General features: G+C 40.9%; 1 protein-coding gene across 1 annotated transcript in view; it reads right to left on the bottom strand.

Moving 5' to 3' along the window:
* Window positions 1-16,480, bottom strand: part of YWHAZ (tyrosine 3-monooxygenase/tryptophan 5-monooxygenase activation protein zeta) — a 33,779-nt gene extending 17,299 nt beyond the window's left edge. The window contains exons 1-2 of the mRNA XM_020874420.2: window positions 16,395-16,480; window positions 13,139-13,443 (exon numbers count right to left, since the gene is read on the bottom strand). Coding sequence (XP_020730079.1) covers window positions 13,139-13,432 — 294 coding nt within the window. The 5' untranslated portion in view covers window positions 13,433-13,443; window positions 16,395-16,480. The remainder of the gene's footprint in view (window positions 1-13,138; window positions 13,444-16,394) is intronic.
* Between the last annotated feature and the right edge of the window lie 11,003 nt (window positions 16,481-27,483).

Below are 27,483 nucleotides of genomic sequence, written 5' to 3'. Positions count from 1 at the left end.
CAATTAGAATACATGAAGCCAATTACTGAAAATAAATTTCAAAGGAAAATTAGAAGTTATAGAGCTGGGATATCTTCCCCTTTCAAAAAAGCAGTCCATTCATTATAAAATGACATTATCACTTTGGCAAACTATATATAATTCTATCTAAAAGCATCTGCCTACAATACGGGAGACCCGGGTTCAATCCCCAGGTCAGGAAGATCTCCTGGAGAAGGAAATGGCAACCCACTCCAGTATTCTTGCCTGGAGAATCCCATGGACAGGGGACCCTGGCAAGCTGCAGTCCATGGGATCCCAAAGAGTCGGACACAACTGAGCAACTTCACTTTCACTGATTAAAAAAAATCATATTTATGGGGCACATCTATCTTAAAAAAATTTTAACTGGTACTTTTATACTACAAGTTGTTTTTAGAATAAAGTCTCACTGCTGTTTAAATTTGAAAATATAATGTCCTAAAAATAATGGTTTGGTAACAGAACAACAGCATGTGTATCCTAATACGATACACCAAGGAAGGCACAGTGTCATTCCCAGCAATTTTTCCCCAAAATGCACAATCTGAATTTACTCGTGAGAAAATCACCAGACAAATCTAAACCGAGGAATAGTTTACCAAAAAGAGAAACTGGCCAGAACTCTTGAAAAAAGTGGCAAATATGTAAAAAGGCAAAAACTGATCCATATTAAAGAAGAGTAAGAGACAAGACAAACTGTGATCCTGGACTGAATTCTGGACCAGAATTAGGCAATTATGGTGGTACACTTTGTAAATGCTATGGGTTACATAAGTTTATTTTATCCATTATTTTATTAATTTATTGATTTTGATCATTAGAGAACCAGGTAAAGGATATATGGGAACATTTGAAATTATTTCAAAATAAAAAGTCAAAAAATAACAGGCTAGAAAAGACCGTTTAATTGCTGTATGTAGAAGAGGGTACTTTCCCTTTTGGTTGTTTAATATTACAATTATGATATAAAAGTTTTAAAGAGGAAATCTTCCTACTAGGATTCTTTTTATGGAACATTATCATTGAGTTCTGCTCTCCAACCTTAGACCGTTTTCATGCTCATCTGGGTTTTTCAAATTTTCTTATTAGACTGGTAAAACTTGTGTATAGGAGATAATACGAAAACGAGTGATGTATTTGTAAATAAAAATATGAGGGGTGGAGACGAGGTTCCCACTTTGTTTCAGATTATATTCCACCAATTTGTCACACTTTAATTTCCATTAACGTAAATATACCTTTAAAAAAAATTACTAAGCAAATAGTAAATAGTCCCAGAATATCAAAGCAAAATAATCAACTTCTACACTTATAGACTACAATTTGAAAACAGCTGGGGAAGCATCTCCTTTGACTTGACCTCACTAGATATGTATATATTGAAAAGACCAAGCCTCCACAACCCATTCCTCTTTTAGACTGTACTATCACAGCCCCTTTCCACGAACATAACAAAGAAAAAAAGGCCAGGATATAGCTATCACACGTTTATACCAATCAAGCATAAAAAATGTCGATGGTTAAAAGGTGCCAATAACTTGAAGCACAAGGTGTTGAAGTGTGATTCCTGTTATTTTCAAGTATAAAACTCTAAAAATACAGTCTAAAACTAAAGCCATCACTTTTAATGAAAGTGTTATTCTTCCCAGCTTGCAAGATGGAATTTAACCTTCACTAAAAACACACTTCTGACTTCTCTAATATCCAACTTATCAAACAATTCAAATACATGAAATTCCAACGAAACAAAAAGTGGTCACTCTTTGCAAATTAAATGAAATTAGATCTCTCCTAGATTAACACACATCCATACAAGTCAAGCAACTAGACAAACTCTTGTTGTGCTTCAGCATCTTGATCTGTGAAAATTAAAAACCAGGTAGGGCAGATGATACTTTAAGCCTAAAATCCATTGATTCAATAAAATTCACCTCCCAATTTATTATTCAATTTAAAAACTCAGAAGCCCCACAAATGTCATTTTAAATATCCTCAATATGAAATTTATTTCAACAGCACAATGTAGAAGGTCAAAATTCTGGTATTGCACAATTCCCTCGTGCACAGAGAACTTCCCCAAATTTTCACTTTATTCTGTAGAGCCCCTAAAACTGTAAAAAGAAAGTGACTATTTTCCTCGAGATAAAAGGCTCCTCAGTTTGGAAATTATTCTCTTACTCCCTCTTGTGGCTGGATTGCTTTCTTTTCAATTACAACTTCATCAGCTGCTTCCAAAAGTGCTCCACCAAAATTGCTAAAGAATTAGGTGGCCTTAAGAACTGATCTTGGGCTCCCCTGCTAGCTCAGCTGGTAAAGAATGTGCCTGCAATGCAGAAGACCCAGGTTTGATCTCTGGGTCAGGAAGATTCCCCTGGAAAAGGGAATGGCAACCCACTCCAGTAATCTTGCCTGGAGAATTCTTGGGTAGACCATGGAGTCGCAAAGAGTCAGATGTGATGGAGCAACTAACACACATACACACACACACACACGAACTGATCTGGTTGGTATTTGTACTTTTTGACTTTCTGTGCAATGTTGGCACAGAGTGCGATTTTAGGTGTTCTGTGAATGATAAGGTCATATTGCTATAAATGGGCAGAGTTGCTTAACTTCAAGGATGGAATCATACAGGACTGACCAGTCACTTAAATGAATGCATGTTCCATTAGTAAGAAGTGGTAAATCTGCAAAATATAAGTTTTATCAGCAAGAAATTTGATAAAGCCAAGATTCAAAATGTAAAAATTAAGATGGTGAAACACACCAAAAAGAACTTAGTATTGATTGGTAACTGCTAAAACTGACACTAGGGGGTTTTCCTTCTCCCATTCCCCAGAGGCCTTTTCAGAGCTGGCATTACTGTTAACCTGGGCTGAAATTTCTCACCAATCAAAGCTCCATTTCCCAGTATTTCCATCACAAAGGATGTTTTGTTTAAAAAAAAAACCTCATTTTAAAATAGCGTTTTTAAAACTTGCACATGCACATTGTATATTAGGTACAGCTCCCCAGTGGGACCAGACTTTATCAGCCACTTTTAAAATAGAAGGCTGAAGACCAGTTTTTTTGAATTTGACCAACACAGCACTTTCCCCTCTAGGTTGCTGAGATTTTTGTATGAACAGAGGCTTTCTCCACCCCCCCCCCCCGGTTAGTTATTATTTTTTAATTTTACTTTTTACAATGTTTGTTGGTTTCTGCCGCAGGGCGACATCAATCAGCCATAACCATACATATATCCCCGCCCTGGTGAGCCTCCCTCCCCGCCCTCATCCCAGCCCCAGGTCAGCAGAGTGCGGGCCGGGCTCCCTGTGTTATACAGCAACATCCCACTACCGGATAGCGTTGAATAGATACCTTTTATATTTATTATGTTTTTCTTTATAGCACACAGCTTATAAAATAGCAGGTAATCAGTAAATATTAATCTTACTAACATTCTCTTAAATTTAATATCCAATAAACTAAGCCTCAATGCAGTGACATAAAAGAAGCACAAAAGTGATATCAAAGAAGCACAAAAGTGATATCAAAGAAGGTAAGCAGTATATTTGCTATTTAATATCAACACAGAGATGTATTAACTCTACATAAAATACCTTACAGGTTGATGATACTATTATCATTTCCATTTTGAATATGTGGAAACAAGAGTCAGAGATGAAATACTTGCCCAAGGTCATAAAAAATGAATCAAAGAAAATTCAAACCACCAAAGTCTACGTAGACTGTGCTAGGTTATGTCACCCTTTTAAAGTGAAGCAGTTTACTTTTTTAGAAATGTTACATAAGATTATTCTTCAAGTCTTATCCCTATGATCCAATTAAGTCTGATGATAATGCTCTTTGATCAGGTGGAAACTATCAAAGAGGAAACCGAAAGGAAAGGTCATTACAAGAGCATGATTCTTCTGATGTCATAAACATCTATCCAAACACAGCAGAAAAATACTCATCAAATTACTGACTTGAGAACTTGCTTGTTCTAAGTATACTACAACTTACCTACATAAATCAAAGTCCTCAACTGTCCATTTGCCAGAATAACATTTTGAAGGTAATGTGTTTTGAGTAGGATTTTTACCAAGTGCCCCTGGGTTAAATGTAGTTCAGGTATGCCTTCGAAATTCTGGGCAATGGTTTTTAATGTAATGTTTTAAGAACCAAAAATAATTATGAGCTGACAATTCATAAGTCTTGAATCAACAAGAGAAGGACCTATCTCAGAAACACATTTATAATTAATCATTTGGATGAGAAACATTCAACTCAACACTGGGTTCCTTGGTAATACTGCTAATTTGAAAGAACTCCTAGATACCTCAACTCGTTTGCAAGACAGAAGTTAACTTCCAGTAAAACATTTCTAACTTCTCTAATGTTGTCCAACTCATTAAGCAATTCAAGTCAGTCAAATCCCTGTATTACAAAAATTGGGCATTCCTGGGACTCCTGGTTTTAAAAGAATGAATATGCATACAAGTCAATCCATTGGACAAAGTCTTAGCTTGACTTACTTAACTCTATAAATTAACATTTGGACTATCTTTATGTTCTTTGTCATCTGTTATAACCATATTTTTACTTAGAGGAGAACAGAAGAAAGCTCACAAACTGTGTTGCAAGAAACTAATAAAAAGATTATATGCTGAACTCTTTTACTAACTTATTCCAATAAAAACAAATGTGAATGTGTCATCAACAGGACCACAGTGCTAACAAGTCAGCTATATTCATCCATGCTCTGCTGTCCCCAAGACCCATACTACAGCAAAAGAATGTCAACAGAATAAAATTAGTGAAATCTGCCAAGATATAAAGTATTTTATACCACACTACTACTTATGTCATATTATATGTTAACAGAAAATGCAAAACTGTCATCAATGACAAACTGCAATTGCATAGCAATTTTTATAGATAGAAGTTTTTCATTATTATAGGGAAATGCTCACTAGAGAATAAAATGGAGAACGACCTGTTTGTTGCAAAGAAATGTACTTAGTACAATGGTAACTGATAAGAATGTGGTGGCTAAGCATGCCATTTTTCCCAAGCCAAATTCAAACTTGGGCCATCTAAATATTAAGCATATCATATTCCCGCAGTGTGTTTTACAAATTAAATACAAATGTCAACGGTCCTGTTTTTAAGGGGAATGAAGGGATAGAGCCAATCCTAAACTCAAAAACAACTGAGACATCAAGATTAAAGAAAGTTATTAGGTTGGTGCAAAAGTAGTTGCAGCTTTGCACCGCTGGAACTTTGCCCTTGGTATTGGAACACATTCTTTAAGTGTGGTTCTGTTATACACTATTCTAATGTGCATTTCTTGCTTTATGTTTTTTTGCTAATGACATTACTTGCTATTTATTTTAGACTGCAGAAATGTTAAGACAAAAAGCAAATTACAGCGATTTTTAAATTCAAGTTCAAAATGGGTGGTAAAGGAGCAGAGACAACTCAAAAGGCATCTGGCCCAGAAACTGCTAACAAAGGTACAGTGCACCGGTGGTTCAAGAAACTTTATAGAGGAGGGGAGAGTCTTGAAGATGAGGAGGGTAAAGGCCAGCCATTGGTGCTGATCACCTCACAACTACACAGGAAGTTGCTGAAGAACTCAACATCCACCATTCTACAGTCGTTTGATATTTGAAGCAAACTGGAAAGATGAAAAGCTCAATAAGTGGGTGCCTCATGATGAGCTGGCCGAAAATCAAAAAATCATTGTTTTGAAGTGTTGTCTTCTCTTATTCTAAATGAATCATTTTTCAATCAGATTGTGACGTGCAACAAAAAGTGGATTTTATGACAACCAATGACTACCAGATCAGTGGCTAGACTGAGAAAAAGCTTCAAAGCACGTTCCAAAGACAAATTTGCACCAAAAAAAGTCATGGTCAATGTTTGGTGGTCTGCTACTGGTGTGATCCACTACAGCTCTCTGAATTCCAGCAAAACTGTTATATCTGAGAAGTATGCTCAGTAATCAATGAAATGCATCAAAAACTGCCACGCCTGCAGCCAACAGTGATCAATAGAATGGGTATGTCACACAACCAACACTTCAAAAGTTGAACATATTGGGCTATGAGCTATGACTACGTTTTGCCTCATATTCACCTGAACTCTCACCAACCATCATTTCTTCAAGGCATCTTAACAACTTTTTGCAGGCAAAACATTTCCATACCCAGCAGGAGGCAAAAATGCTTTCCAAGAGTTCATCGAATAATGAAGCATAGATTTTTTATGCTACAGGAATAAACGTTTCTCTGTTGGCAAAAAATGTGTTGATTGTAATGGTTACTATTTTGATTAATAAAGATGTGTTTGAGCCTAGTTACAGTTATTTAAAATTCACTGTTTGAAACCACAATTACTTTTGTACCAACTAATATAAATCAGAGTAAAGAAACCCTCAGGCCATAAAGATGGAAATTGGCAATGGCTTGTACCAGGACAAGAAGACCAAACAAGAGCCAAAGGCACAGAAGGAAAGCATTACTTTATAAAAAGATAAGACTAAGAGCCATCTGTATGTGGCACAGAACTGGGAAAAGAACAGTAAAGATAGCAAATCCAACTGAAGGACCACCACTAGCAATATAAAGTTTATAACAGCTTCTTTCCATTAAAAATAGGTCAAGTTTATTCTTACAACATCACTTTCTTGCCAATATGCTTCTGAGTGGGAAAGTAAGAGATAGAACTACTACTAATAGAATGGGAGTGGCAAATAATCCTGGGTACTACCCACAGGAAATATATCATACAAATGAGTAACATGAATGTAAAGAGGAGAACCAATGATGCAGCCAACACAGCAATTAACTTACAATTAGAAAAAGAACTCAAAGTTGAGTCCAAGATGTCATTGTTAAGTCTAGAAAATGTGCTAAAATTTAAAAGGTTAAAAAGAATATGTAGTTTCAAAAAGAGGAGGAACTCCTGCTTGCAGCACACTGAGATTGACAGCAGTGGTTCAGTGCTTAAGAACCTGTCTTCCAACACAGGGAAAGTTGGTTTGATCCCTAGTCAGGGAACTAAGAGCCCACGTGTCAACAGACAACTAAGCTCCACACTCTAAAGCCCGCACACCACTGCTGGAGAGGAGACCACATGCCACAGTGACATATCCTGCACTCTGCAACAAAGATCCCACATGACACAACTGAAACCTGAGGCAGCCCAGTAAATAAGTACTTAAAAAAAAAAAAAAAAAAGAAAATCCCTAAAGAGCAGTGTTTATATTCAATGCACAACCATGATAAAAAGGGATGGAAATCAGGATGAAATCACAATAGGGATTATCTCAAAATTTTTTTTTAAAAAATTCTAAGGCCTATTAGCATTTCAGAGGACTACATTAAGTTTTTCTGAGCTTAGCTGACATCAGAACACCCATAATTTTGACTTCCTCTTGCAATGCAGGCGATGCAGGTTCCAATCCCTGTGTTGGGAAGATCTACTTGAGGGGGAAATGGCAACCCACTCCAGTATTCTTGCCTAAGAAATCCAACAAAGGAGCCTGATGGGCTATACAGTCCATGGGTCGCAAAACAGTTGGACACAACTGAGAGACTAGTCAACAACAAATTATATTCACCGGGCAGGGGGGCATGTCTTTCATAGGTTAAAGCCCCAATTCCAGAAAACCCAAAGTTAATACTTAAATGATTATAAGCTATGATGGAGGGTACTGAAAATATACTTCTGATATTAGCAGGATAAAGTTAGCTCTGATTTTCTTTATAAAACCAGAACTATTTTTGCATGTCTTGGAAGAGGTAAAATCTGGCATCATTTCCTCTGGGTAAGTTTTCACAAGGCCATTAAGTCCCACATTCATTAATTTATAACATAATTGACCCCTTCATGCTCTAACCAGCACCCTCTCTCTCTTCCTAATCTCATCTCTTGCAAAATTACTGCAAAAGGCTTTTGAATAGAGCAACTGTTCCCACCTAATGTTCTAATAGAATGAACCATCACTTAATTTGCTGGATTAACCAAACCTCACTTAACAGACTGGCTTTACGCCAGGCCTTTTTCATTCCTAGGCAAACACCAATAATGCCCATGTCATCGTTTTATCTTTGGGCTAAATACTTCAGATACATTTTTCAGCTACTCCCTGAAACCCCGTTTAGTTTCTATCAGCAGTTATACCATTATTGAGTCCTGTATTTGTTCCCCAAGCTACGCCATTATACTTGGATATAATTACTAAAATGCTATGCTATTTTTGTTATCAAATTTAAGTATGAAAAGAAACATTTCTAATGCAATTATACTGAAAGTTTTGAAATGACCATTTTTAAAGAAGACACACACACATATCACTTGGGTTATTCAAAGATGTCTATGCACATTCAAAGAAAAGGTCTTAGCTCCACACTAGAAATGGGCAAATGAACATACACATTTAACTGAAAATGTTTAGAACAAGTAGGAACACATTTGAACTACTTTTCAATTAACCAACTAACTAAGATCTTCTACTGTACCACTACTGAGACGTTACCATAAGATTTTTTTACTCACAAAGCTGGGCATTTAGTTTTTGGCCACACCCTGCAAAACATGTGGGACCTTAGTCCCCCAACAAGGGCGTGAATCTTCACCCCCTGCATTTGAAAGGCGAAGTCTTAACCATTGGACCATGAGAGAAGTCCCCAAGTTGGGTGTTTTTAGAAGAAAAACTGAAAAGCAAAATTACTCTTGGTAAACTATAAAGATACTCTAGGGTATCTTTATTTCCCGACCTCTCTAATTCAAATGCCTCTGCTGGGGTCGAATACAATTTCTTCCTCTTTCTTGGGCAGATCAGAAGAGTTGAAGAGTTCAAACATGTTCCTCCTATACTTTTAAGATCTTTCTTAGGTTTTTCTGCTTGAATTTCAACTTTTAACCCAGTAATCTATTCCTTAGTTCACTTTTAACTATCTCTACAGCTCATCTAATCACTAAACTTCTCCAGGTCATCTGTATCTCTTTCTAGAACAGGCAGGAAAGACTTCATTCTTATGTTAAGTATTGCTACGCTGAAAAAGGACAGGTAACCTGTTGCTCCTGACCAAGCTATTAGTCTTCCCCTTCCCACCAAATAGTAAACACCTATCTTTCCGTTGTTTCTTTCCTTTACATTTCATACACCTCAGACTTCCCAAATATGCAAACTACCTCACCAGGTACAATAGTTAACAGTTATCAAGAAAACTCTTAAAAAGACTGCTGAATTTTATTACCAAGACTGTCCAATGTACTTCTTCCTGGAAGGGATTGCTGCTATCTCCTGTGTCACATAAGGTCTTTATACTTTGAAACATACCAAAAGCAGTTATTTGACAAAAACATGTAAATATACAGTTAAGAAAATGAATATAACACTGCACAATTCTTTTGAGAAGCCCTTATTCCAATAAATGAACTGTCTGTGATTTTCAACTTATATAGCAGTTTTTAAAGCCCAAGGCACTTGCCAGCTTGCTCCTGCTTAGTGGCAGTTCTATGGAGCTAAAAACCAGTGCCCAGCAACCACACCTTAAAAATGTAGAGAAGCATAATAAAATGGAACTCAGTCAAGTTAACTGAATCACACAACAAATATTGTTGCCAACTGTTACAAATGACAGACTCAGGATTTTACTAATTCATGTCCTAATAAGGAAGCCATTCTTTAACTTATTCCAGAGGCTTTCAATTCTTAAATGAAACCTTTGAAAACTTCAGCGCTGGCCAGTATGGGCCCTCTGTCCTTGAAAGATACACAATTTTTAAGGTTTCCTGGACCTTTTAAATTTCATTCTTAGATTCCCAAGTTAAAGAGACCTCTATTAACTTATAGGCAGCTTTAAAGAGAAGTCCCAAATTTGAGATAAATGGGGCACTAAGAGCTCTACCTGATTTTCTCCACAGCAGTCCTATGGGCTAGGTATTACTCCCCTTTAACTGAGCTCAGTTTTCTCTGATGAACAGTATCTTCAGGCCATCCGGCCATTTAAAGGTAACACTGGTTACGACTCAAAACCTGCTCTTTTTAGGCTGTTGTATTATTGAGTTTGAATTAGGTACAACCTAGTATGCACATGCTCATTTCATTTTACATTTCATCATGTTCAAGATAAAACTACCTAATTTTTGGCTTCTTGTGACTTTAGGCAGAAGAGGTATCAACCCCTTCCCCCACTAAGACAAGAACATTTGGTCTAAGATCTGCTAGAAAAGGCTGACTGCATTAGTTCACATACTATAATTTCAAATTTAACACCACAGGAAGAGAAGAACCATAATTTCACATAAAGAGAAGTTCATGCTGTGAAGAATAAGGTCAGTGACCATGTTCTACAGTAATGCTCTAAAACTTCTGTAGAAAGTAACATGGTCCCTGCTCTTTCACTGCTTAGTAAATAGTATAAATTAAACAAACACTTGATAAGTACATGTAACCAGAATGGCAGTAACTTAATAAGAGTAAAGAACTCTTTAGAGAAACTTTGAACCATGGAGGTTAGTTCCCACTAATAGGATGACAAAGAATATTTTCTTAGGCAGTATAGAACAATGAAGTCTGGTTCATCAATGATGCTATCAGCCAATATTAATTCTGAAAAGCAATTATCTGCTTATTTTTCTCAAATTAGAAGTCAAAGAAAAAAAAACTAGAGCAATAAAAATTACAACTGGTTACATTTTTATTATATAAGATATTGAGATATAATTAGGCACACGTTCAGTAATTATCAAGCAAATCAGGTCAAATCATTTTTTTCTCTAGGAGAAATAACAGTTCTGCTATATTTTATTCTTCCATTTTACTTAAAAGGAATTTTATGCAAGATGTTTCCCGAGTCAACAGGACCTGTTTGAAGAAAGATGATCGGGAAAAGAAGCTTGCCTGTAAAGAATCACAGTATCTGTAAATATCCAAGTTTCCCCAAGTTGAAACCGAAAAGGCCTTGGAAAATTAGCCGTACTGCTGACCTAGTTCCACCTCTTTTCCAAAAGAAGCCAAAAGCTCATTTACTTAACAAATAATTTGAGTATATACTATATATTAGGAAGGATGAGCCATGCAAAATCCACTGATAGAGCTTCACTTCCGAAAAGACTTAAGGTTGGAAGCAAAAGCTTTGTTTAGAATTCTCTGAGCCTTTTATATAGTAAAGGAATTAAACTTTCATTTATCTATACTTTCAAAGTGGGAATTTCATTTATACTTTTGAACTGGAAATTTCATTTAGATTTGGTGCGAAGCCAGTGTGCAATTCTGAAGGAGAGCAACATAGTGATCAGCAACCAGTATCAAACTCTCTTAATAATCATTTCAAAAGGAGAAGTTATTCAGAGATTAATCCAGATATTCTCACCCACTGATCCAATGCAGAATTTTTTTTCCTTGATAAAGAAAGCAAAGGAAACTAAAGCTAAAACTGCTACAGTCTTTTCCTAGGAAAAGTCTCACAATGACGGGAGCTTTTATACTTTTTGTGTGGAAAACATGCAAATACCTACCTGGAATTGCAAATAAGCTGTTAGTAGAGGATGAATGTTACCATACCCCCTTTTATTCCTAAAACTGACTTTTGTCTTAAGGGAAATAACAAAACTCTTAATTATTTAATCTATCAGATATAATAACTGGGGGGAAAAACATTAGAGTGAACAAAATTAAATAACACACTCAGGTTCTTACCAGTAAACAGAGCATAGAAGGTGGGGACAAGTCCAACAGCGTTTTTTTTATTATAGGGAAACATATTTCCAAATTTTAAATATTCTTATTACATTAGCAAAGCATAAGATAAACATTTGCCATTTAGTCTCAAGAAAAGCATGGAACTCCCTTCTCATTTTAGAAATGAATGATAGCTATCAATATAAAGATTTCAAGTAAGCAATCAAAAACAAACTACCCACAAGATAGATATCACATGAAAAGACTATAGCCCACATTAAGATAGAAAATGTTATTCTTTAAAAAGACAGTCTGAAGTATATTATCATTTGAAAAAAAATACTCAATTTAGGAACTGAAGCTATTCCAGTTAAGTGTTAGACTACTGTAAAGGAATCATAATACCATTACAATTTTAACAAAAACTCCAAACCCCCATCAGAAATAATTCTATATAGCTTGTTATAGTAGTTCATCCATGAACAAGATTCAAATAATAAGTGCAGCTGGATTTTCAGAGGAAGTGGGATTCAGCCTGTCTCTATGTACCGGAGCCCTGTCAGAGACCCATGTGTATCTAAGAGTACCCATCTGCAATGTAAGAGTAATCATTTAGTTAAACCCACTTTAAATATTATTCCACGAACTCCCAGTTCATTAAAAAATGAAAGTGCTAGATTACACAGGCTGTTAGATGCTAAATGGTTGCACCATTCGCCAACTTGTCCTTTCATTTCATCTTTTCTGACACAGAAAGTCACCATTTGTTAAGCAAATTTTAAAATTAACCAAAATATAATGTTCAAGTCTTTTAAGCTATTTAGAGAAGCAGTGCTTCAACGGAGTAGACACTGAATACCTAAAATACTTCTTGACCGAACCTGGAAAATCAAGCTTTAAGTTTTTCATTATCTTTTAATGTGGTTGTCAATGTTCAAAGTTGACTTCCAATACTTTAATGCAGAAAGGCAAAAAACAACTGTCGAGCCAGTTTTCTGCACGGCTGACTCATTACATTAACGTTTCAGTGGCTAACCCAGGGAAGGCTACTAGGTCTACAATTTCTACTACATCTCACGTAAAGCAAGACAGGCAAAATTTCTGCATCTGTATACTTCTAAGAAAATCAGCTCTAGAACTACTACAAATATTCTAACCACAACTGAAATGATAATTCGATTACTTTACCTTTTCAATTAGAACAAAATATACTATCTGAGCTGACTGATAATCATCACAGAATTCATTTTATACAAATCTAACCACAATTGTTCTAACACTTTAGTAATGACATCTGAAAGACTTGGAAATTTAGAACACCCTATTTTTAAAAGAAAAAGAGAAATCAAAGAAAGAAAAAGTTGAGAGTAATGGAACTGATAATCATTACAGAAACCCTGTATTACAATGACACTAGACTGAGAGGTTTCTCACCAGTACATCATTGCAGATATCTCTTAGCTCGGTCTCTATTTTCTCTCTGTATTCTCGAGCCATCTGCTGTTTTTTCTCAGCACCTTCCGTCTTTTGCTCAATACTGGAGACGACCCTCCAAGATGACCTACGGGCTCCTACAACATTTTTATAAGCAACTGAGAGAAGATTCCTCTCCTCATTGGATAATTCAGCTCCTTGCTCAGTTACAGACTTCATGCAGGCTGCCATGTCATCATATCGCTCAGCCTGCTCAGCCAGTTTGGCCTTCTGTACCAGCTCGTTTTTATCCATGACTGGATGTTCTGCAGGGGGAAAAAAGCAGCATTTAGATATTTTTTCCAGTAAAACAAACAGGCTAAAAATCATACCCTTTGTAAACATGTTAACACTTCAAACCTAATTATGGATGGAAGATTCTCTACATGTGGAATTCAATGAAACTCCACCAAAGGATGCTCAGAATAAGTGGGAAAAAAAAAAGGCATACTCAGCGTGCATAGTGTACACTTAAAGCCATTAAAATCGGTTTAGCAAATCTAAAATTTGCTAATCATTATCTCATCTTTGTTCACAAGATCTTTAATTTCACATAAAACTGAAGCACACCTGACCAAAAAGGCTGCCTTAGCCTTATCTTACTTGGTCAAAATCTCAACTCTAGTTTCAAATATCACTGGGTAATCCAAAATTAAGCAGTTTTTCTTTAGTGAAAATAGCACCTATGAAGAATACTACCATACTTTCAGAATCATGACTCCTGTCAGTTTAATGTAATTCATGTCCATTACTATTAATATCTGCTCTTGTCAAGTGTTTAAATTTTAGCTGAAAACACTCCCACCCCAAGGCCACTGATCTTTGCAAGAGCTGATCATAGCATGCAAATTTCCTGGGAGAAATGACCACATTTGCTTATTTTAATATTGTGAATGTAAAACCACAACCAAGGATTAATAACTAACCCTAAGGCTTCATTCATCTGTACCTTGTTATACGCACATGGGCTTAAAAAAAAAAATCCATGAGTCTTGGAACTTCAATTCTTACTGTATCTGTGAGCACTAAAATAGATACTAAACGCTTCCCAGTGTGATCAGTGTTTCTGATGTCATTGTTCTGTTTAAATGCAGACTTAGTGCCTCGTTTCTAGTAGTCAAAAATTAATTGAATACATTATCACTCAAGCTGCCCTTATCAAGACTTCCCAATTCTTTCCCATTTTAAATCTCTGGACTTTTCAATTTCCCCCGTTATGCTATTCCTTAAGACATCCTTCAGAAAGATCCTAAAGCAGCACAGAAAGATACTAGCCCCTATAGTGGTCCCAAAGGGTACATGACTTAACGATGAAAAGAGGAATCACTGTCATTCACTATGGGAACTGACTCCCTTTCTTTACCTTCCCAGGGAAATCCCACATTTCTTTTTAAAAAACCAAATCGGAACCAATCCTTTGTATTTAAACAACTAGCTAGCTAGCTTGAATAGAAAGTATATTGTTTTCGATGTCAAAACCCGAATCTATTATCGCATAACCTCCCCAACCCCTTTCTTGCAATTACCAATTCTCCCCCCCTAAAAATTAAAAAAGGCTCTCCGGCTAATGTTACTTCTAAAGAAAATTATCTACAGCCAGTACAAAGGTTCCTCTCCCAAACCCCTCGGTAACGAGGGGAAGTGGACTAGGTTTCTCAAAGAATAAGCAGCGCTCCCAGGACTCGCCGCACCCATTTAACCCTTCACCTGCGGAAGACTTCGAGGTGGGTGAAACGACAACGGGCCGTCTGTGACTTTAAAGGGCAAACCCTTCCGTCCGCGCCAGCCGCAACCCCCCTCCTTGGCTCCGCCCAGGCTGGTGCCTCCGCGCGAGTCCCCGCTTCTCCCTCTTTGTCATGGCCGATCTGTGTCAAGGAGCCCAACCTACTGCCTAGTGTTAATTCCCCCACCGGGGCCGCGGCGGGGGAGGCGCCGCGCGCCCACGCCTGCGCTGGGAATCGGGAGCCGCCTGCCCGCCTCGGGGGCACGGACGCCGGGGCCGCCCGCCCGTAGAAGCGGAACCACGAGCGGCCGGCCGCGGACACACCCCACTCTCCCATCGGCGTTCGTCGGCCACCGGCCGCCGCGGGTGCTCCTTCAGTCTCCGGGGACCCGACAGCTGCAACCAGTGGGGGAGGGGGCGAGCCACACCCAGGCGAGCCCGGCAGCCGCCGGCTGTTACGCGCGGGCTCACCCGCCCCGCCGAGCGGGGTCCCGGTCGACACACAGCCACGCAGGGACCCTCAGGTCTACCAGGCCCCCCCACCCCCGGGAGGAGGAGCGAGTCCTGTGGTCCCACGTCTTTCCCACCCTCATCGCTATCCCCTACCCGGGCTCCGAACACCCCACCCCCTCCACGCGGAGACGGAAAGCCAGCCCCATCCCCCCCCCACCACGCCGGGAATAGTCAAGTATTCCCCGCCCCCCACCACCACCCCCGCGGAACCCGGGAAATTCGGCTCGAAGTCTCGGGCGAGCCCCACCCCGGGACCGGCTCGACCGAAGCACGGCCTCGCCCCGCTCTACCTGGCGGGCGCTTCCGGGCCGCCTTGGCTCGCAGCCCCGTGGCCAGGGCCGACCCTCCCGCCGCCGCCGCCGCCCGGGTTGGGATGGAGGGCTGGGTGCCGCCGCAGCGCCGGGCGCGGAGGCTGCGCCGCCGAGAGGGCGGGAGAGGCGAGGGGAGGGGACGGGGGGCGGCGGGGAGGGGGCGGCCTCACCTGCGCCACTGCAATGCCCGCGGCCGCCGAGTCATTCTCTCTCGGGCGGAAGCGGGCAGCGGGGCGGCGCAGAGGAGGGGGCTGCCGGGGGGTGGGTGGGGGGCGCGAAAAAGGAACGGATCGCGGCCGGCGCTGCCTCGGTCACCCTCGGGAGGCCTGCGACCGGGCGGGTCCCTGGGGGAAACCTGGCGTGCGGGCGCCCTACCCACCACCCCCCCATCCCCGGGGACCGGATCAGACCGGGCGCCCCTCTGGGCCGAAGCGTCGATGCGGAAGCAAGTAGCCGGAGGCGGCCGCGAGCCGCCCGCCAGAACCCAGCGGAAGAGAAGCCGCCGCCCGTCTCCGCCTGAGGAGACTCCGCCTCAGCCCAGCGCCGCTCCCAACCGCGGGCGAGCAGGGCTTGAGGGGATGCGGAGCGGGGACTGCTCCCGCGCTTTCGGATGCTTGGCCTGGGACAGGAAGGAGCGGGGCGAGGCGGCGACGGCGGCTGGGTCCCTTACCTGTGGCCCGAGTAGGTGGCGACGGACGGACGGGGATCAGCAGTCTCTGGGCGGCAACGGCGAGGCTGAGACTCTGTCCCTGGATCTCGCAGCTCACAGGCTACAGCCGCTCCGCAGACACGGGGTTTCCTCCAATCACCAGCCCCGGCAGCAGGGGCACCACACGCACGATGACGTCAAACGCTGCTATGGCAACCGTTGATTGGTGCCCACAGCTCTGGGGGCCCAGAGCAACCGCCGCTCCCCAGCTCGCGGCCGTCCTGCCCGCCCGCGCTAGAGGGCGAGCGGAGGAGCGCGCGCGTCCCCTCGGCTCCCAACTCTCCTCCCCAGCCCTCTCGGCTTCCAACTTCTCTACTCCTGTCCTGAGGGTGCCCTAATAGAAATCTTTTTCTTCCTCTGGTCACCAGTATCCCCACCGTTTCCCTCGCATTCCCCTCGGATCCCCCGCAACTCTTCTCCGGCTCGCTCCCCCAAAATCCGCCGGGAGGCAATTTTCCCCCACCCCCACCTTAGGGTTCGTGCGACCCTTCTGCGCCTGCGCCAATTACTCCCTCTAGAAGGGGCGCCCGTTCGGCAACATCCGGGACCTTTCACACCCCCGCCCCCTCCCATCCGCCTGGCCCGCCCCGCCCTCCGTGCTTCGCGGCGGTAACTGCCCCCCGGGGGCATCCGGCCGCGGAGGGCGGGCGGGTGCTAGATTACTAGAGCGGCTCCTCGGCGCTGGCATTCTGATCTGGACTTGTGGGTGTGGGGCACGGTCAAAGGGTCGGGGAGGGGCGATGTGGCGCGCTAGACCCCCCCAGCTTCCCCTGACACACACGCCGGGCGGGGCGATCGGGGCGCGCGGCCCCTCCCTTTCTCCTTTCCGCTGCCGCCGCTTTACCTGCTACCTCAGGGACGGCGGCCGGAGGCCTTTTAAGGTTCGGGAGAGAGGGAGGCGTCCGGTCCCAGTCTGTGGACTGAGCGACCAGCTGGTTTTTCCAATCGGGGCTGGGGCATCAGTGCGCGGTGACAGCTGCGAGGGGACAATGGGTGGGCACCAAGTGGGAGTGAGGTGTGGCGGGCGGAGCTGGCTGGAGGTGAGGCCTGGGAGGGGGCTCTCACCAGGCCTTCAGCCTCTGAGAGGGAAAGACGGCGTCCTTCGGTGGAGGCTTTGAGGGGGCCCTGGAGGCCGTAACATGACAGGAGGCATAGAGGTTGGACTGTATTCCCTCGTTTCTCGTAGGTTGATTTTTTTTCTGTCCAAAATAAAGCTTTCACTTAGAGACCTCAAGCTTCCGTGGTTTAAAACGCGATGATTACCTGTTTTCTTCTGAGGGAGGGACGTGCTGTTCCCAGGGCCCGGGTTGACCCAGCGGGCGGTGGGCCGCGGGAGGGGCGAGGAGCAGGGACCAGGAGCCAGGAAGAGCGGAAAGAGAAGGGCGGAAATTGCAGGTGCCGCGTTTACGTGCCAACCTAAAACGGTAGGGCCTCCACCCAGTCAACTTCAGGAAGTTCAAAGACATACATTCACTGTGTGTAATGTCTTTGATCCGTCTTCCTTTAGGTAAGTGTTAGAACTTAGAAAAGATTAGTGTCTGGATGACCTACCAAACCAATTGCAAAAGTCATTGAGAGTTTCTAGAACTCAGAACTCTTTCTGCTCTCCACGTGTGAGCTCCATCTTGGCCTCATTGACTTTTCCAACATCACTTTATTAAGCACCTACTGTGGTGGTTTTGTCGCTAAGTCGTGTCCGACTCTTCTGTGACCCATGAATTGTAGCCTGCCCGGCTCCTCTGTCCAAGGGATTCTCCAGACAAGAATACTGGAGTGGGTTGCCATTTCCTTCTCCAGGGGATCTTCCCGACCCGGGAATCGAACTGGGTCTCCTATTGTAGGCAGATTCTTTACCAACTGACCTACAACCCTGAGCACATACTAGGACCCTGCTTTAGGCACAGCTGACAAAAGAGCCTTCCAGGAGTTCAGCCTCAGGTTCCCTAGAGGATTGAATTTATAGGTAACTGTCACGTAAAATGTTTCCTCACTCTTCCAGCGCCTGGCACTTCAGAGCGCCTTGTCTGTTCTGTATGATGGATACAGTGTCTGTGCCACAAGACTGTTCTACAAACCACGTTTGGCCTGAAGTTCCAACTGGCAACTAGTAAAATATAAACCAGAAAGAGGGTTTTCTACTGACCAGTTAAATTTCAGTGTTTTATTTTCCCCGTCGGAACAGATTAATAGTAGACAAAATGGATGAACTTATTGATCAGAGTTTTGTTTCTGGGATATCAAAGTCACCTTTCTTTGACTCCCAAGCAAATTCTTCTAGGGAGTGACTCACTTAAAATGACTAATATTTGAAAAGCTTTCTTTAAAAGAAATTCTTGTTTTATACCAGATTTCAGCACCAGAAAGACAGAAGATACTAAGTTTAAAAAATCTTTCCTAAAAGGAAAGGGATGGGAGTTCCCTGGTGGCCTAATGGTTAGGATTCCAGGCTTTCACTGCCATGACCTGGATTCTGTCTGTGGGATGAAACAGATTTCTCATAATCTGCACTCCAAAAAAGGTGAGGTTGTTTAATATCTCAAGTATATATATAGATAGAATATATGCCCTTTGTTTTAGAGGAAGTTTAGGGGTTTTGCTGCATAAATAAGTTGTGGAAACAGCTTAGGAAACAGCTAAATTAGATTTTTGCCTCCTGCTTTAAATAGCAAGGCTTTTGAGGTGAAAGGACAGGAACTATTAGGTTTTACAAACTCAGATCAATGTGTTCATGTAATAAAGTGTAATGAGGTTGCAGGGAAGCAAGAATAGGGAATATCATGGAAGCCCCAAGTGATAAGTACTTTGAGGAATAGGAATAACGTATGGCAAGAATAATTGAGAACAAAGAAATAGAACCTATGAACTTGAACTCCAGGACATTTACTAGAAACTTTCACTACACTAGTAGTCTGATTTATTTTCTTCACTGTTCAACCCTGTTGGCTCAGTCAAGTTGCTTAACCTTCTGTGTCTTGATATTACTGTCAATAAAGTACTGGTAATACAAACACTCAACTCATCAAATGATATTGAAGATTAAATGAGGAGATATATATATATATATGTATATGAGACATATGAGATGCAGGTTCAATCCCTGAGTTGGGAAGATCCCCTGGAGAAGGGCGTGGTAACCCACTCCAGTATTCTTGCCTGGAGAATCCCAAGGACAGAGGAGTCTGGAGGGCTACAGTCTATAGGGTCGCAAAGAATTGGACATGACTGAAGCGACTTAGTATGCATGCATGTGACTGAGCACTAATAGGACATATCCAAAGCCATGTTCTCCACTTGTGGCTTTGGTCTGTAAAAACCTCCTTGTTTTAACCTCTGTTCTATCTGTTAATGGACCTCTATATGCCAGCTGAAATAGAGAGGATTCCAAGGCTTTAGAGGAGGGGGACCATAAGATAAAAGCAGTCTGAGTCCCTGAAGGCCTTTAAAGGTCAGCCTTGATCCTTTAGGACTTTATCCAGGGATACCTTTTCTTTTTTAAGCCACTGAAATTTAGGTTTTATCTGTTATAACAGCTCGCACTGTAATGTCTGTAGATGTCATTGGCAAATCCAAAGCATGGTAAAGGTTTGTTGTTTTTCTTTTTAAGAGGAAATGTGAAAGAAAAAAGGCGCAGGGAGGGAAAAGAAGTGAGAGGGAGGGCCCCTGCTCTTGTGATAAGATGTATTTTATGTATTCTCAACTAATCTATTGACTCCTAGAATGACTTTAGGAAAGTAACATTTTCTCAATTCTTAGTCAATCTAATAGTCTAACTGCTTTTTAATTTACTGTTTACTTGATGCCATCCTTATTCTTTGTCCACTGTTTTAACATTGTTTTTCTTTAAAAAAAAAAACACTTTTTTTTTCCAGTCCATATCTTTTAACTCTATCCTGACATCCCAGTCTCTAAACAGTGTTCTGTCATACTTTGGTTGTAGACTGAGTTTTTAGCATGCTGATTAAAAAAATAAAAATGTAAACCAATAAGAACCCCAAATCGACTGTGAGCTCTCATTTCATACCTTTACCAGGCCCTTAACGAGGGCCCACTGGTCAGAGATTATGCTGCTTTGGAGGGGTAGAAATACATGAGTCATACTCCCTCCCTGAAGCAACACACGGTCAAGGGACAGACCCAAACACCAAATGCAATTACAGAGAAGCACAGCTAAGTAAGGGCTCATAAAGGTAAGCAGATTGTGTTTTGAGAAATCTGAGCTGTGAGCACTGTCCATGGAGAAGTGAGAAAGGTTCCCTGAAAAACAAAACCTCATATTCATCCTACAAATTACTTATTTGACCAGCAGCAGAGTCAGTTTTGCTTTTTTGCCTCCAATGGCATTTTTAATTCCACAGTGAAATTTTAGTTGCCTTATATTTTTGATTTACTAATGATCAATAGACACTATCTCCCCTGCCTTCCATTAAGTACAGAGATACATTTTCTAAAGTCTTCTTTTCCTGTAGTAAATCATCTTCAGTTGTATGCTCTTCTTTGGAGTCTTCAGATAGCTCTCTATTTCCTTGCACTAGAGAGTTTTTTTCATTCCTGTGTTGAGGTGGTGATTGTTTTCCTATTACCTATCAACAAGAGAAATTCCTTCCAGTCTCAGAGTTGGCCAACTGGCAGATGAAATTTCCTTTGCTTCTCTTTGCCATCCTCTTGAAAAGACAGATAGATCTAAAGTTGTAGGAGAGTACAGGAACACACTCATCTACCCAAATGCTGGAATCCAGCAGACATTTACATTTATCACTTGTGGAGCAGCCTCCATGACAGGATCTTCCCCTGACCCATTGTCCAGTTGTCTGCAAGGAGGGGAATTTATGTTGTCAAGAATCAGAGGCTATCTGCGGTTTGTCTTTAATCAGCTGTGATAAATGGAGAAACTGCAGTCTTGAATACTGCGGGCTGTCAGGGTGCTTCCCCACAATGCTTTATCTGCAGCTCCTTATGCCAGGGGTCTATCCATCACATTCTGTAGTCAGCCACCCCTGACTCCCTGGTTCTCTGTAATTCTCTTGTGCCTTCTTCTGGGATCTGGAGATTCTGATTGAATAACAGTGTGAAGGCTTAACTGCTTCCTACCAATTTTGCTCTTCTTTCTTGAGGGTAAAGTATTCATGATAAAGTTTCTTGATTTAGTTCCCTCTGTACTGTAGTTAGTGGAAATACCTCTTGCAAATGATTGATTCTTAATTTTAAAAAACTTTTTCATGAAACTTCAGTGGGAAAATGGGAAAGATTATAGCAAAAATTGTAACTTGGCACTATTTTAATATCTTAACCTTTAAGTCTCCAGTATCATAGGATTTATTTTAGATTCATAGCAAAATTGAGAGGAAGATACAGAGCTTCATATAGTTCTAGCACCCACTTATGCATAGCTTCCCCTATTTTTGACATCTCCCACAGAGTGGGATATTTGTTAAAATTAATAAAATTGAGTGGTATTTTCTTAAAATATATTTACAGTCATTATCACCCAAAGTTCAACATTTACCTTTAGGTTCACTCTGAATATTGTACATTCTACAGGTTTGGACAAATGTGTGATGACATATGGGCTTCTCCGCTGGCTCAACGGTAAAGAATCTGCTTGCCAATGCAGGAGACCTGGGTTTGATCCCTGGGTCAGGAATATCCCCTGGAGAAGAAAATGACAACCCATTCCACTCTTCTCACTGGGAAATCCCAAGGACAGAGGAAACTGGCAGGCTACAATTCATGGGTCACAAGAGAGTCAGATATGACTTAGCAACTAAACAACAACAGCAAATTATAACATATATCCATCATTATAGTGTCATACAAGGTAATTTCCTAAAAATTGTCCTAAAAATTCTCTTGTCCACCTATTCGTCTCTCCCCCTAACCCATGGTAACCACTGATCATTTTACTGACTCCATAATTTTCTCTTTTCCAGAATGCCATATAGTTGGAATCATAAAATAGCAGCTGTTCACATTGGCTTGTTTCACTTAGTAATTTGCATTTAAGATTCCTCCATGATTTGTTGTTTTGTTTTGTTTTTTTTAAGGATTGAGTAATATGCCATTGTCTGGATGTACCACAAAACTGTGATACACCCATACATCTACCATAGGATATCTTGGTTGTATCCAAGTTTGGGCAATTACGAGTAATGCTGCTATAAACATCCACATGCAGGTTTTTGTATGCACATTAGTCTTCAACTCCTTTGAGCAAACACCAAGGAGTGCCATTGCTGGATCGTATGGTCAGAGTATGTTTAGTTTTGTAGGAAACCACAAAACTGTCTTTCACAGTGACTGTATCATTTTGCATTTTTACCAGCAGTGAATGATAGTTCCTATTGTTCTACATCCTTGTCAGCATTTGATGTTGTCAGTGTTCTGGATTTTGGCCATTGTAATAAATAAGTAGTGTCATCTTGTTGTTTGAACTTGCATTTTGCCAATGACAAATGATGTGGAGCATTTTTCATATGCTTATTTGCCATCTGTATATCTTCTTTGAAGAGGTGCCTTTTGAGGTCTTTGACCAACTTTTTAATCCGGTTGTCTCCTCATTGTTGAGTTTTAAGAGTTCTTTGTGTAATTTGGAAAGCAGTCCTCTGTTAGTCTGTTGTGATTATTTTCTCCCAGTCTGTGGCTTGTCTTCCCATCCTCTTGATCAATTATATTTTTAATATGTTTTTATATTTTGTAAGCAAAGGTAAAAACTTTAATTTGCTGTTAAGCATTAAAATAACTTTTGAAGGGTACCATTGAGATTAGTGGTACAGAAATGAAGGTACTGGTTTATGATGCTTACCAGAAATATTTTCTGAATTCAAAAATCATTTTGTATGAGAGATCCTCATACATACAAAGCAAAATGAAAAATGGTACAAGTACTGCCATATCTGATTATCCCTTGGAGCTTTCCATCATTTGACAATCATTTGAGGCAGGTGAAAGCAGCTGGGAATTCAGAGTTTCAAAAGTGCATGATTTACAATTCAAAAGTAATCATGGAGTGAAAAGGTTAGAAGAAGAATTTGTCCCTTTCTGGACTGTGTTTCAGCCCTGAGGACCCAAGAATAAGTGAAGGGAACGTTTGGGATTCATTAAGGGTTGAAAATAGAATAATGCATATATATTAGAAGACTTAAAAGTCCTCTCCCTCTCCCCTCTTCCCCTGCCTGCCCCTGAACCTTTAGGCATCTGGAAAAGGAATCAAGGGCAATGTGAATTTCTGGCAGTTTTCCCAGGACCTGATATAAAGTTTTTCAGGACCTAAGAGCAGAGTTTCTATATTCTAGTTTTCTTGGACTGGGGCAATCTCTCTCAACTTGAAATTATTTTTAGGAGTACTTTACACACTTTCTTAACCATGAAATTCTAAAGAATCCCTGAAACATTTTAATATTTCAGCAATTTGACAGGAAATTTAAACCAAACCCACTCTATGGGACAGGAGATGGTTGTTTTGGGTCAGTCAGTTGTGTGTTTTTAACATTACTAACTTCTGTACAGTTAATGCCTCACTTGTTTGTTAAACATTGATTTTTTAAAAAGGCTAATATAGTCAGAAGACTTCAGACTTGGTCAATTAAAAAATGAATAAGCAACAACTGTAAGAAGCCCAAGCAACAACTGTAAGAATATTTAAATTGATAAGTAACCAGTAGAAGGAAAGGACATGTGTTGAATTGTTTCTCTAAATCACCATTGGCCAAAAGATCTAGCTAAGCAATGTATAAGATGAGGTCACCTTCCTTTTGTGACTTTCCTATCATAGCAGTGCAGCTAGCAATAGCTTATGCATGCAAGCAGCATAAATAAGTCAAAATATTCTGCTAGGCAGCAGCTGTAGATATGAGAGGGTAGGGATTAGAAACAGTACGAAGGTCAAGCTTCAGAAAGAACAATTAACCCTGAGCTGCTGACAAAGAAGACTTGATTATTTTATTAGAGTAGGTTGAGTGGCAGAGGTCAGGGAAAAGTGGGTGTTGGTCTTGACTAAGAATTGAGGGGACAACAGATGCAGGAAAAGCCCCAATATCTATTGAAGAGAGTCAGAGAATGGAGAGTGAGTTCTAAGACAGGCTTTTGTATGGTACCCTACTGTTCTTTGCTGAAACATCTCAGGGCCTTTCTGGAAGGGCAGATAAATATAAGGACCAGGGGACTCTGGAATGTCAATGAAACACTCAACATCATCATGGATGGTCTTCATTGTCTTTAGGAAAACAGAACACCATCAATGGATCTGGGTTCTGGAAAGACCACATTTATTCTTTCTTTCATTCTTGAATAGGTGTTGAATAGCTACTTAAATAAATACCAGATGTAACAGGTGCTGAGAGGGGGAAGATGGAAACAAAAAAGACACTGCTGGACTTCAATAGAGTCACATTTTGGTGGGAAAGACAAATATATTAGCCAATCTTTGTAGGTAATTGGTAAAGACTGGTTGTATGGAGGAATAATAACTAAATAAATGGAATTTTTAGAGAGAAGAGCATGTTGGAGATTAGTAATATTGCTATGTATGAATAATAACCTGAATAAATGAAATTCACTGATAAACAAATTCTCTTTATTTAAACCTAGAAATAGTAGGAAGTATTTCTTTATTAAGAAGAACTGAGTAAATTTTCTTTATGTTCATTTCTCTGCAAAGGACCCCAAGAGAGATTTGGTTAATGATAAAGTGATATAGGAGAGTCAAAGGAGAAGAGAAAGAAGACCTGGATAATCCAGTTATGTATAAATATTGAAAATAAAATGGACATTGTCATTTTTTAAATACTTACTTTATTCAGACCCAGACACAAGCTTAAAAGAGGCTATTAGAATTAAAATATCACCTGCAGCACGCCAGGCTTCCCTGTCCTTCACCGTCTCCTGGAGTTTGCTCAAACTCATGTCCACTGAGTCAGTGATGCCATCCAACCATCTCATCCTCTGACTCCTTCTCCTTTTGCCTTCCATCTTTCCCAGCATCAGGGTCCTTTCCAAAGAGTTGGCTGTTCACATCAGGTGGTCAAAATACTGGATCTTCAGTTTCAGCATCAGTACTTCCAATGAATATTCAGGACTGATTTCCTTGAGGATAGACTGGTTGGATCTCTTTGCAGTTCTTCTCCAGCACCATAATTCGAAGCATTAATTCTTTGGTGCTCAGCCTTCTTTATGGTCCAACTCTTACATTCATACATGACTACTGGAAAAACCATAGCTTTGAGTATATGCACCTTTGTTGGCAAAGTAAGAATTTTTTTTTTCTACTAATAATTAGGGTTTTTTTTCCCCCCTTGAGTTTCTTGAGAATGTAAAGTTATATTTATTAAATGAGTGATGAATCAGTTAGTGAGCATTGGGTGTTTTGTATTTTCATAGAAAAATCATCATATTTTTTGTTTAGATATTTTAAGAAGATAAAAGCTTGAGAACCATCGAAGAAACAAATTTAAATGTGGTCTGTGGAAGAGTTTGCAAGTTTGCTCCTATACACCTTCTTCCTTTCTTCTGGAAACATTAGTAGAATTTCTGATCGTCAACTGGGCACAATGCTCCCTGGAGTAAAAGACCACATTTCTTACTGCCCACCCAGTTAAGTGGGCCTTGGAAATAAGTGACACCTGAGAGATATAAGGGATGTTTGATGTGAGAGTTCTGGGAAGTGTCCAGAAAGGGAAAGGATGCTCACTGCCAGAATGTGGACACAGTGAGGGCTGGGTCAGCCTGAACCGAAGTGGAATATCAAGGAAAGTGGAGCAACCAAACAGAAGGGACCTGGAGTTCTCACAGCTTCCTGGAACTGCTGTACTAGCCCTAACCTGCATTTCTGTTGTTTTTGTTAATAAGATTAAGCATGTCTGTCATATGCAGTCAGATGTAATCCTAGCCAGTAGTGGCATGCTGCTGCTGCTGCTAAGTTGCTTCAGTCATGTCCGACTCTGTGTGAACCCATGGACAGCAGCCCACCAGGCTCCTCTGTTCATGGAACTCTTCAGGCAAGAATACAGGAGTGGGTTGCCATTTCCTTCTCCTCTAGTAGTGGCATAAATAGTTCTAAAATTGTTACCTACTTTGTATGCTTGTCATGGATTCTATGACACTAGTTTGAGATTCATTTCTCTTTTTTGCCTGGTTATGGTTTTTCCAGTAGTCATGTACAGATCACAAAGAAGGCTTAGCACCAAAGAATTAACGCTTTTGAATTGTGGTGTTGAAGACTCTTGAGAGTCCCTTGGACAGCAAGGAGATCAAACCAGTCCATCCTGAAGGAAATCAGTCCTGAATATTAATTGTAAGGACTGATGCTGAAGCAGAAGCTCCAATACTTTGGTCATCTGATGCAAAGAGCTGATTCATTGGAAAAAACTGTGATGCTAGGAAAGATTGAGGGCAGGAGGAGAAGAGGTTGACAGAGGATGAGATGACTGGATGGCATCACCAACTCGATGGACGTGAGTTTGAGCAAACTCTGGGAGATAGTGAAGGACAGGGAAGCTTGGCATGCTGCAGTCCATGAGGTTGCAAAGAGTCAGATACAACTTAGTGACTGAGCAACAACAACATTGGATGTCCAGTTGCTCTAGCATCATTTTTTTCTTTTTTGGAAAGGTATCCTTCCTCCATTGAATTGCTTGTGCACCTTTGTAAAAAAATCAGCTGGGCACATTTGTGTGGGCCTCCAACCTGGGGTTTGATCCCTGGGTTGAGAAGATCCTCTGGAGAAGGGAATGGCTACCCACTTCAGTATACTTGCCTGGAGAATTCACAGACAGAGGAGCCTGACAAGGTACAGTCCATGGGGTTGCAAAGAGTCGGACAGGACTGAGCTACTAACATACACACACACACACACACACACACACACACACACACACACACACACACACAGAGTTTAGTTCATTCCTTGTTATTACTGAATAGTATTCCATTGTATGGATAGTCCACAGGCTCTTTATCCATTCACCTATTGTTTGACATCTGGTTGTGTTTTTGCTTTTGGCCCCTATGAAGAAAGCTTCTATGAACACTGACATATCAGTTTTTGTGTGGACATCTG

This window comes from Odocoileus virginianus, chromosome 15, assembly GCF_023699985.2.
Source record: "Odocoileus virginianus isolate 20LAN1187 ecotype Illinois chromosome 15, Ovbor_1.2, whole genome shotgun sequence".
Taxonomy (NCBI): Eukaryota; Metazoa; Chordata; class Mammalia; order Artiodactyla; family Cervidae; genus Odocoileus; species Odocoileus virginianus.
Note: the sequence above shows the minus strand (reverse complement) of the source record. Positions and strands in the feature narration are given on the sequence as shown.